Source organism: Heptranchias perlo, chromosome 28 (genome assembly GCF_035084215.1).
Source record: "Heptranchias perlo isolate sHepPer1 chromosome 28, sHepPer1.hap1, whole genome shotgun sequence".
NCBI classification, from domain to species: domain Eukaryota; kingdom Metazoa; phylum Chordata; class Chondrichthyes; order Hexanchiformes; family Hexanchidae; genus Heptranchias; species Heptranchias perlo.
Window position 1 is genome coordinate 22,293,191 of NC_090352.1, and position 12,172 is coordinate 22,305,362.

At 41.9% G+C, this 12,172-nt stretch overlaps 1 protein-coding gene across 1 annotated transcript in view; it reads left to right on the forward strand.

The window, feature by feature from the left end:
* Window positions 1–12,172, forward strand: part of tlcd2 (TLC domain containing 2) — a 50,289-nt gene extending 38,117 nt beyond the window's left edge. The window contains exon 4 of the mRNA XM_068008214.1: window positions 10,647–12,172. Coding sequence (XP_067864315.1) covers window positions 10,647–11,024 — 378 coding nt within the window. The 3' untranslated portion in view covers window positions 11,025–12,172. The remainder of the gene's footprint in view (window positions 1–10,646) is intronic.

Here is a 12,172-nt window from a genome sequence, read left to right on the forward strand (position 1 = left end):
CATCCACATAGGGCTCGATTTTACCGGCGGGTTTCCTGTGCGTTTCCAGCGGGGGGGGCCCTGAAAATCCCGATATCCAGGCAAGTGACCGGATCGCGCCACGATCCCGCCCACTTCCGGGTTCCCCGATGATGTGCGGGGGTGCGTGCGTAGCCCCCGCTGGTGGGAATCCCGCAGGCAATTAAAGCCAGCGGGATGCCACTTGAGTGTATTTATTTCGCTTGTTCAGGTCATTAACTGACCTGATTAAGGGACTGTGTGTGATTTTGGGGAAACATGGGACTGTTTCACACACTGGGGGAAACAGTCCTAGTTGAACTGGACGTGTTGCAGCCGTCAGCCTGTGGCAGCTGCAAAGGTCCATTTGACAGGTGGTGGGGGGGAGACCCTCACCCATTGCAGGAGGCCGCTCTGTCACTTGGGACAAAGTGTGGCCTCCACCACCCCCCTCCTGACGGTCAAAGTCACCAACCTGCACACTCACCCCGGGGTCCGGAGACATGTGCCTACCTTGCGGACCCCCTCAGATGTACATATTGCGGATGGGGGCCGCCGTAGCTGCAGTCATGACCCCCTCGGAGGGCGAACAGCATCACCAGCCTCGCCACCCACGCCGCCCACCTCTGACACGTGGAGCTCCACAACAGAGTGCTGTGACACATCCACCTGCGCAGCAGAAGGGAGGGCTACCGCAGAGAGAGACGCGTCGCAGAGGGCACTACCCTCGCCACAGGGTCCACAGACCGAGGCGCAGCTCCCCGGCCCTCTCCGAGCAGCAGTGCACACGGAGGCGCAGATTCACTCGACATGTAGTCTTGGACATCTGCAGCCTCTTTCATGCCGAGCTGCTCCTGGCTGGCCCCAGCACCATCTGCTTACCTGTCGCTGCCAAAGTCACCACTGCCCTCCACAACTTCTCCTCCGCATCCTTCCAGGGTGCAGCCGGGTACACCGCCGATGTCTCTCAGTCGTCTGCGCGGAAGAGCCCTGCAAATACACCTGCACCTACTCTGCAGTGACACAATGGGTGGCATCAGTGGTGGGTCCTCATAGTGATACCCAGGAGCGGGCATTATTGCAAAAAACAGACAGGATTCGCGGAGACATGGCAGTGGTGCTGCCAATATAATGTGTGATGTGAGTTGTTCTGAAATTCAATATAGGTAACACCCATAACAAACCCTCAAACACCCTTGTGCATCCCCTTCATGCTCACGACACGTTTGCCTTACGCTGTCTACTGCACATATGTGATGCATGCCCTGTGGCTGCAGCACAGGTGGTGGCAGGTTGAGTGAGGCTGGCCGTGAGGGAGATGCACGAGAGGGTGCGTATGGGATAGAGCCATGAGATTATATGAGGATTGGGTTGCGTGTTAGTGGCGGGGTGAGTACTCGCGAGGTGAGTAGGTGCAGGTAAGATGAGGATGGGGTTTGAGTGGGTATGAGGGGTGATGTGACAGAGTAGTGTTGGCGGTGCTGAAGGAGATGTGGGGTGGGGGCAGTGTTGTGGCAGACGGAGTGTAGGGGAAAGACTACGTGTTCTCACTGTGGCTGACCGACTGCGGTCATTGGTGCGCCTCCTGCACTGTATGCAGGTGGGCGATATGTTGGTGGTGCAGGTGACCTCCTCTGCCACCTCGAGCCAGGCCTTCTTGGTGGCAGAGGCAGGCCGCTTCCTCCCGCCCGCCGGGTGGAAGATCTCTGTCCTCCCCCTCCTCCTCACCCCATCTGGTGATACCTGGGGTGAGGCATCATTAAACTGGGAGCAGCCTTCCCCCTGGGCTGCTCCATGCTGTAATTTGTTCCATTGGTTGCAGCATCTGTCAGTGGAGGACTGCCCCTTTAACTAGAGAGCCTCCAGCTGACAGATCGTACTGCGCATGCGCAGCCCGCCCGACGCGCAGACCAGCAGCGCGGAGCCCGGAGGAGCAGGTAATTGGATCCAATTAGTGGATTGCCTGCTACGATTGCGCGGGCAACCCACTAATTTCACCGAGCGTGTTGACCACGCTCCCGAAACCCAACCCGCCGGAAACCCGCAGGCCTGGTAAAATCGGGCCCATAGTGTTTTTTGTTTTTGTTGAACTCCTTTTTTATGTAGCATTTTAATGAGCATTAGTGTTCTGATCCTTTTTTTATTTTTGCACAGCTGCAATTATTATAGAGAATTAAATTTGACATTCATAGGGGTTGTTTGCATCAACCTTCTGCTCTCCAGCCCTGTAGGTACTGACTATTGCTGGAATAGTACCTCCAGCACCTCACCAAAGTGGCCCAGACTGTGAATATTGGCAAGCTACTCAACTGTGGAAGGCAACATAGTTGAAACTGTTCCTGTCTTTTTCCAGCATCCACATTCTCCACAGGGGTCACTGGATATCCACCAGGAGCTGGAATCCTACTTATTTTTAGTTTGTTTCCCATTCTCCCTAGCCCAGGATGGTGAGGTGAATTGTATTACCTGAATTTCTGCCCTGGCTGAGATCAGTTAACACAGCTCTGACTGGGAATCAAACCCAGGATATTATGGTTTGTAAGGCTGCATTCACTCACTATGCCTTTGGGTGAGCTAACTGCCTTGATACTAAACTCATTTAGACAGCAATGTCTCAAGCATCCATATCTCTACTATATTGTTGAAAAGAGTTCCTCAAATGTAATTTTCTGGTGCATTCTGTATGGCAGTGCAGCTTGTTTAAATTTCAAATAAAACTTAGTTTCGATGAGCTTTTCTGATGGTTCAGCGAGCTTATCCAGTGAGTCGCTGAGCCCTATAAATCAGGAAGGTCCAAGTTTCAGTGCTGCTAGCTAATCTCAGCCAGAATGGCATTAGAGGTGCCACATTTAGCCTCAGTTCCCCTCGAGGGGAAGATTGCCCAGGGTTCCCAATCCTGATTGTTGTTCAGCAACCCTTGCTGGAAGTATGGATATATGGCTGAGGACAGGATTGGGATTGGCTGATGTACTGGGTGGTCAAGTAGCCTATTGGCACACACTGTCCCAAGGCCCACTTATAAAGAATGCTTACTTGAGTGAGGTACCAGGTGTCTGGTCTCATTGGCTCCGTGGGCTACATGAGGTCAACACATTGAGGAGGGGAAGAGAGAAAATTGGTAAAATTATAGGAATGTTTAATTGTACTTCATTTTTTTGGTATTAAAGTTTAATAAATGTATCGAAGATTTTACATTTGTGCTAGGAATGTTATCTAGTTCATTGAAGAGTTAAATTTGGATCCAGTTACTGCCATAACTAATAAACTACGTACATGATCTAAAGTTTACAACAGACATTTATTGTTCTGTCCTTGATTGTATAATAACGGCACTGCATTGTACACTGTGAAATGAATAACCCTGTCATGTGTCTGGCAAAAGTCTGACGTGGTACCACTCATATGATCAGTTATAATATTGCATTAATATGTCCCGTCTGCTAAAGATCACAAGGAGAGTCATACTATAATCGCATTGGCTTTGTCTTCAGATGCAGTGACTTTAGTGCAAATAGTAGTATTTCCGTGCACAGGTCTTAACTTTGTTGAAATTGAGACTCGTTGACTGTCTCTTTGCGTAGTTCATTCTTTTTCCAGTACCTCCAAATTGTGGCACTCCTGCCCTCTGTCTTTCCATTCTCCTACAGTCTCTAGTCTTTTAACACCCGAGTTTACCGTCACTTGACCATTACTTGATTTATCTTGGCTTCTGTCCTACTGTTTTCAACCTTGATGGTATCCTTCACTATAAACCTTGGCCCATCACCTGGGCTTCTCAATAATAGTTTTGTTTAAAAGTAGTTCACATATTGGGTGAGCTAAAACAAATTGGAACTTCCTGTAGCTTCCATTGTCCAGGATGGCAATGTCAAGAAAACTTGCATCAACACTTGGTAACCTCCTATTTGACTTTAATATTTTACCAAGGACTTTTGTAGAATTTTGTTTTTCTCTATTTACTTCGTACAAACCCTTAGGCCTTACTGTATTATATTGAGATAACTCGAATCCTTCCAAATGCGTATGTACAATGTATGTGTCAAATGTACAGACTTTTTCCTCCAAAAGTTTTGAAACAGTTTCCAAGAAAGAATTCTTGTCCTTTAACAATCAAGACTTCCACTGTTGACCTCGCACAATAGTCTGAGAGTTAGAAAGAAAAGAAAGACTTGAATTTATATAGCGCCTTTCACAAACCCATCACGTCCCAAAGTGCTTTACAGCCAGAGATGTCGTTCTTTGTAACCATTTTTGTTGCTCTGTTTCAGTAGTAAAGTCACTTATCTCCTAAGGATTTTTTTTTATTGTGGCTTTGCTGGACCATTTTGCTTGACTTTTTTGCTCTTTACCTTACTGTTGCCTATAAAGGAAAACCTGTTTTCACAGCATGTACATAATGGGCTTGCAGAACATTAAAGAAACCCACAACTTTTTTTGTATTTGTAAAATGATGTACAAGAACTTCTTTTCTATTTAATAAAAGAGAGATCTGCAGCCAGGCATTGAAGAAATTCAAATCAAGTAGTTGGCTTGGTGCCTGAAAAAGATAATTTGTTGCTTCCCTGCAGGGTGACGGCACTTACAACAGAAGAATACTTTTAGTAAATATTTTCACTGAAATTTTGTACAGGTGTTTGGGTAGCTGTGTGCAGAATTCTGACTTTTGTGTACAGCTGTGTCCTTCCCCAAACTGGAATCTAAATTAGCTCATAGATACATGTCAGTGATGTCACTTGGTTGAAAGGCACAGCAGGTAGTATTGGCAGGTTTTAAAATCTTCAACAGTGCTGTTGCTCATATTGTTTGTCTCGCTTTTCAAACCCACTACTACAGGAACCATTTATGCAGTTACAAAACTGTGGTTAAAAATATAAAAGAATTAGGAACCCATAGGAACTCCTGTGAGTGAGGCATTATGAAAAGATGGGAGCAGGGTAGTTTGTAGTGGAGGATTCCTGGAAAAACAAATGGTTAAAGTTTCAGTGCTACTCACTGCATCACTGTGCAGGCTGCACAGCCAGAAATTGGAAAAACCTGGTAATTAAAGTAGCTGGAGCTAACTGTGAGCCTCATCCATGTTAGATAGGTCATCAATATTTAAAGCAGTCAAACTTTATTTGCTAAGTCCTGTTTATTAAAGATTTTTTGGGGGTGTGGTTTATATTGTCACAGTTTATATCCCAGTTAGTTATTAAATGTGACAGTTTCTGAAAGCTTAACTGCTAGATGGATATATTATGGAGCAGCACCTGTACAGTCAGTCCTTACACTCCAGAACTGCCTATCTCTTCTGAATTCCTGATGCGTTCGAATATATCATTATCTTGTCGAAGAACAACAGTGAATTTTAGTTCAAACCAATTATGGATGTCAGTAACTTCTACTGCAATATTCAATTGTGGTTATGTGTAAAATATACCAAGAGGTTATATTTTAAGACTTAAGATTGCTATTCGTACAGTTTGTACAATTTGATGAAATTGTGTAGACACTATTAGAGCTTGAGTACTTTTTGTAGGAAGAGCTGACAAACAAAAAAAAGGGAAGACTCACTCTGCAGCGGGGGAGTAACTCGTGGAAAATATTTGGATTTTATGAAAATGTTTTTAAATTGTTCCTGTTACATGTGTGCAGTTTCTCTGTCCAGACTTAAGTTTGTTTGCCACAGTACAGTCATAATGCTGTGCCCCCTATGGTTCAGTTTAGATAACAGTCATGTGTGCGACGTTTTATATTATAATCAATACTTATGGACATGGTGTGATTACTGTTACCCAACAGGACACAATGAATGGATTACTTGTACTGGGCCTCATGTTTGTTTCCAGTGTGCTGTTTAAAGATCTATTTTGAGTTGTTGCTTTATGCTCTACATCACCAGAAGTATAATGGAGGATTTAAGATATGATAGTTGAGGTCATTGCATCACCGAATTTGCTTCAAATTCTCAAATGCTAGTTCCAGTAAAAACAAAACCACAAAAGAAAAGATTGGCAGTGGGCTACGGGACATGATTATTTCTGGGTGCTAGTGACAACCTTCCAATGCACTGTCATTTTAAGGGTAACGCTTTCAGTTCTGAACAATCAGCTGCATTTTTAATAGACCTATACTTATCTTAATATTTACTGGTACATTTTGTATTAAACAGAATAAATTAAAGATATGTGAGAACCCAAAGCTTCTGGGGCATAAGCAGCCCCATTCTGTGTTGCTATGCTGTACACCTGCAACCATTGGCTGAATCTTCCTCAGATTTAAAAACCTGCTAGTGTGAATTTCTGTCTCTTTTTGCCGCTGAATTAGAAGATCTGCAGCAAAATATAAACTGCATGTACAGACCAACAAAATAAGTTCATTGTTTTTGGGTCAATGTCTTTACCTCAGAAACCAGTTTCCATAAGGTCGGTGTGTTAATCGTTTCCAAACCATAGGGAAGGCAATGAATGGAAGGAAAATTGAGCAGATTCCTTTATAGGCACCTGTCTAATTTTCTGATATACCTTGTGCCCAGGTGATCCAATGCACTTGGGCGCAGACCTGGACAAACTTCCTCTTATTTCTTCTCTCGTTCAGCCTCCATTCCACTGTGGATCAGCCAGTGGTGCCTCCATCTGGAGGTGTGCAGTAAATTGACAGGCTTGTTATGGAGAATGTCCCCAGAGTGTAATGCTGACTTCTGCTATTACCAGATGAATAAAAGAATTCTTTTAGCTCATCACATTCTAGAAAGTTTGTTATACCCATCATATTTCATTTAAGTGCTTTGTGAGCTGAATGAGTTTTAATCACAGTGATATAGATTAGTTCTTTAATGTCATTTTTTAGCCATTGCTTTCTCATTAATAACATGGTGGTTAACCCATTTGTAAAAGTGTTAGTGCTGTGCCACAGTGCCGTGCTGCTAGTTACTAGTTTTATTTATCATGCGTGACACACTGTTGGTACAAACTGGCCGGTTACTGCACAGCAACCAGTGGTACTGCACAGCTACTCCAACGAGAGACTGTGGAGTGTACAACAGTTAAAGGCTAATCAAGAGCAAATGCCCTGAGATCCAATGTAATACTGTAATTACTTGACTATCGCAGCACTATTGCTGTACACTTGCCATTCAACAGCTGAGCCTGTTATACAAGCAAGAAATTATTTTTTTAAAAACGTATGGATGATTCTTCTGCAAGTGAGGGAATAAGTATGATGCAAATGATATTGTTAAAACAAAGTGCTGAAAGTAATGGAAATCTGAAAGAGAAATGTAGGTTAAAATTTTGGGGTGAAGATTTCCATCCAAGTGTTAGGCTGCCTTTCTCAGACACTGACTGAACTGTGTATTTCTAGCATTTGCTCTTTTATTTGATTTCCAGCATTGTTGGTTTTATTTTTCTTATCTCCACAATTTATATTGTTAATTTGCTAACATAAGAAAAGTCGAAAAGTCATTCAGCCCATCAAGCTTGTCCCTCTGGTAGCTCTCCCATTGTAACATTTGGCCTCCTTTTGAACAACATCAATGTGTTTGACTAATTTGCCTGATTGATTGTTCCAAGAAGTTCTTCCTAATATCTGGTTTGAATCTATATTTCTCATTAATCCATCTTAGCCCTCAGATCCTGCATTCATTGGTTAATTCAAAGTCCCTCATCTATATATTTAAAAAATATTTTATACATCTTAATGAGGCTTTCCTTTAAGCACCTTTCTAGATTATAAAATTGAAGCTTATCTAATCTTTCCAATGGATAAGGCAATGGGAGAAAAAGCATGAATGACTTAAGTGAGCAGTCAGGAAACCAAATTAACTGGCATAAACATGGGCAAGAATGGGAACTAAACATTCCTGGGCACAATGTATTCAGGAGGGATAAGGAAGTAAAAAGAACTGTGTGAGTGTGTATGTGTGTGTGTGGGGGTGGTGGGAGGGGTGGAGGTGGTAGTATTGATCAAGGATAATATTACAGTTCTACAGAGGGACAATATACTAGAGGGTTCAAAGACTGAATCTATTTGGTTAGAGAACAGAAAAGGAGCTGTTACATTGCTGGGTGTTTACTGTAGACCCCCAAATAGTGAGATAGAGGAGCAAATCTGTTGGCAAATTTCAGAGAAATGTAAAAATAATAGAGCAGTAATAGTAGGGGACTTCAACTTCCCTAATATAGATTGGGGAAGAACAGTGTAAAGGGCAAGGAGGGCAAAGAATTTCTAAAATGTGTACAGGAGAACTTTCTTAATCAGTATGTTTCTAGCCCAATGAGGAAAGAAGCAGTGCTGGATCTAGTCCTGGGGAATGGAGTAAGGCAAGTGGAGTGTGTTTCAGTGGGAGAACATCTGGGTAATAGTGATCATAGTATAATTAGGTTTAAAGTAGTTACAGACAGGGATAAAGAAAAATCAACGGTGAAAATACCCAACTAGAAGAGAGCCAGAAGATTGGAAAGAAAGATTGGCCAGGAAAACAGTAAATGAACAATGGCAAGCCTTCAAGGCAGAGGTGGTTCATGTACAAACCAAGCATATTCCCATAAGGAAGAAAGATGGGGCATCCAAAACTTGTTGGGTAATAAAGGAAATAGAGGTTAAAATAAAGCAGAAAAAGGAGGTTTATGACAAATGTCAGGTACAGAATATAGTAGAAAACCAGGCAGAATACAGAGTCCAGGGGAAATTGAAAAAAGAAAAAAGAAGGGCAAAGAGAGAGTATGAGGAAAGATTAGCAGGTAACATAAAAGGGAACCCAAAAATCTTTTATAAATATCTACAAAGTAAAAGGATAGTTAAAGGAATGGTGAGGCCGATTTAGGGACAAAAAAGGAAATCTTCTTATGTGGGCAGAGGGCATGACTGAGGTACTGAAGAGTACTTTACATCTGTTTTCACAAAAGAAGAGGATGAAGTTAATGTCGTAGTAAAGGGGGAGGGAGTAAAGATATTGGATTGGATAAAAATAAATAGAAAGGAGGTGCTAAATGGGTTAGTATCACTCAAAGTTAACAAGTCACCAGGTCTAGATGGGATGCCTCCTAGGTTGCTGAGGGAAGCAAGGGTGGAGATAGCAGAAGTCCTGACCACAATCTTTCAATCCTCCTTGGATATGGGAGTGGTGCCAGAGGACTGGAGGACTGCAAATGTTACACCCCTGTTCAAAAAAGGGGAGAGGGACAAACCTGGTAACTAAAGGCAGTCAGTCTAACATCAGTGGTGGGAAAACTACTAGAGACCATTGTCAGGAACAAAATTAATTCTCACTTGGAGAAGCATGTGTTAATAAGGGACAACCAGTATGGATTTGTTACAGGCAAATCATGTCTGACTAACCTGATTGAGTTCTTTGATGAAGTAATAGAGAGGGTTGATGACGGACAGCACCAAACTCATTATATAGTGCAGTCGATGTTGTTTATATGGACTTTCAAAAGATATTTGATAAAGTACCACATAACCGACTTATTTGGAAAATAGAAGCACATGGTATTATAGGGACGGTGGTAACTTGGATACATAAGTGGCTAAGGGATAGGAGGCAGAGAACAGTGGTGAATGGATGTTTTTCTGACTGGAGAGAAGTATGCAGTGGGGTCACCCAGGAGTCGTCAATAGGATCATTGCTTTTCTTGTTATATATAAATGCCGTGGACTTGGGTATAGGGAGTACAGTTTTGAAGTTTGTGGATGATACAAAACTTGGCAACGTAGTGGATAGTAGCAGACTTCAGGAGGACATAGACAGACTGGTGAAATGGCAGACTAACGGGAGATGCAATTTAATGTGAATAAGTGTGAAGTGATGCACTTTGGGAGGAACAACATGGTGAGGCAGTATAATCTAAATGGTATTATTTTGAGGGGGGGGATGCAAGAGCAGAGGAATCTGTATATTCACAAATCTTTGAAGGCGGCAGGGCAATGATAAGATGGTTAAGTGTTTGGGATACTTGACTTTGCAAATAGGGACATTGAATACAAAAACAAGGAAGTCATGCTAAACCTTTACAAATCACTCGTTAGGCCTCAGCTGGAGTATTGTGTACAACTCTGGGCACAACACTTTAGGAAGAATGTCACAGCCTTTGAGAGGGTACAGAGGAGGTTTACCAGGATGATACCAGGGATGAGGGACTTTAGTTATGTGGAGAGATTGGAGAAGCTGGGATTGTTTTCAGTGCAGAGAAGATTAAGGAGAGACCTAATAAAGGTATTCAAAATTATGAATGGTTTTGATAGAGCAAGTAGGAAGAACCTCTTTCCTCTGGCAAGTGGGTTGGTAACCAAAGGTCACAGATTTAGAATAATTGGTAAAAAATCTCTAGGGGAAATGAGGAGAAAGTTTTTCTCACCGGGGGTTGTTAAGATCTGAATACACTACCTGAAAGAGTGGTGGAAGCAGAGTCCATAGGAACTTTCAAAAGGCAATTGGATATGTACTTGAAGAGGACTAATTTGCATAGTTAAGGGGGAAAAGGCTGGGGTGTGGGACTAAATTCGACAGCTCTTTCAAAGAGCTGGCACAGGCATGGCAGGCCGAATGGCTGTAAGATTCTATGAATTGATTTGAATGGCCTGTACTTATTGGTTTTTCGTGATAGTCTTTTACAATTCTGGTCTCCACGTACCCTGAAATACTGAAATGTTGTTGTTTGTTTCCCTAGGTGATTACTTGTTTTGGTATTTCTGTGAGCCTCTGCAGCTACATAGGGTTTGCGGTGGTAGCCATGCTGGTTGAAATCAACTCAATCTTCCTCCACCTGAGGCAGATTCTTCTGATGGCCAATATGCGCAAAACCACTTACTTCCGCATCAACAGCATCATCAACCTGGGAACCTACATCGTCTTCCGCATCAGTACACTGGCCTGGATGACGCGCTGGCTGGTCCTAAATCGCAACAATGTCCCTCTCGTGAGCTACAGCATCGGCAGCGTGGGGATGGCCATCATGACTCTGATGAACATTGTGCTCTTTTATCGACTACTGAGAAGTGACTTTCTGAAGTCTAGCAGAGAAGGGAAGAAGGAAGAAGAAAAGTAAATTGGAAATGGTGTTCAATCCATAATTCTGGTTCTTGCATTTAAGACCAAAGAGCAGAAGAGGGACCTTTTGCTCCTTTGAATTTAACCGAAGTCCCGTTCAATTAATGTGGAAGTCTGGATAGCTTGATGGGTTTAAATGTGTGTGTATATATATATTTTTGAAATCTGTACCTAATCTTTAAAAGGTCACTTTTTTGTACCTAATGTTTTGAACTATATTTTAATATGAAAATGATACAATAATTTTACAAAATTAAAATCTTTTTTTCTTAATGTCCTTTTAAACAAATGCCGTTAAACGTGCTACAAAGTAAAATTTTATATTATGCTACCTCGCCTCAAACTACATTGTGCAAATGCTATGCTATCAGGCAATGTTGTCTAACTTTGCAGTGATCGTCACTAAACACACCCTGCAGGGATTCATTTTAAATAGTTTCATTCTGGCCTTGTTTGATGCTGAAAAATCAATTTGGTAAATTATAAATTCAAATGCCTGCAGTTGTCAATGGCTCAGCTAAGCCTCCATAATGTCCTGATTCGAACATAATCGTATCGAACAATGAAGAACTGGGGCGTGAGACAGACAATAGCCTATCAAAGGTATTCTGGAAATAATGAAACCTTTGAATATTGTAGTAAAGTGCAGTGCTCACTTACTAAATGTCTTCATTTATATAAAGTGATATGTTTTAAATGTTGTGTTTCAGTGGGGGACACAGTCCCCGTTCTAAGCAAATAAAAGATTGAGCTGATATAAAATATATTTCTGTGTAAAAATATAATTCCGTCTTGAATGTACATAGCTTCATAAACTAATATTTGGTTATAATATATCTGTGTACAACTAAATTGTGTGTCTGAAATTGTTTATAACCACATACTCTAGTATTTTCATCTTCTACTCTGATATTTTACAATATAATTCAGTTTTTAAAAATGTTATACAGTGTTCAGGCTCAGACAATGCAGAGTAATTATTTTTGTCAGTTTTTCTTTTGAGATTGTTGGGAAATATTTTTTTGTGGTAAATGTTCATCTATTTTATTCAGTGACAAAATGGGAGTTATCAATTCTGAGAATTTTGTTTAATTTTTCAGTGTTTTGACTCATTAATAATTGTACAATGTGGAACTTAAAATATTA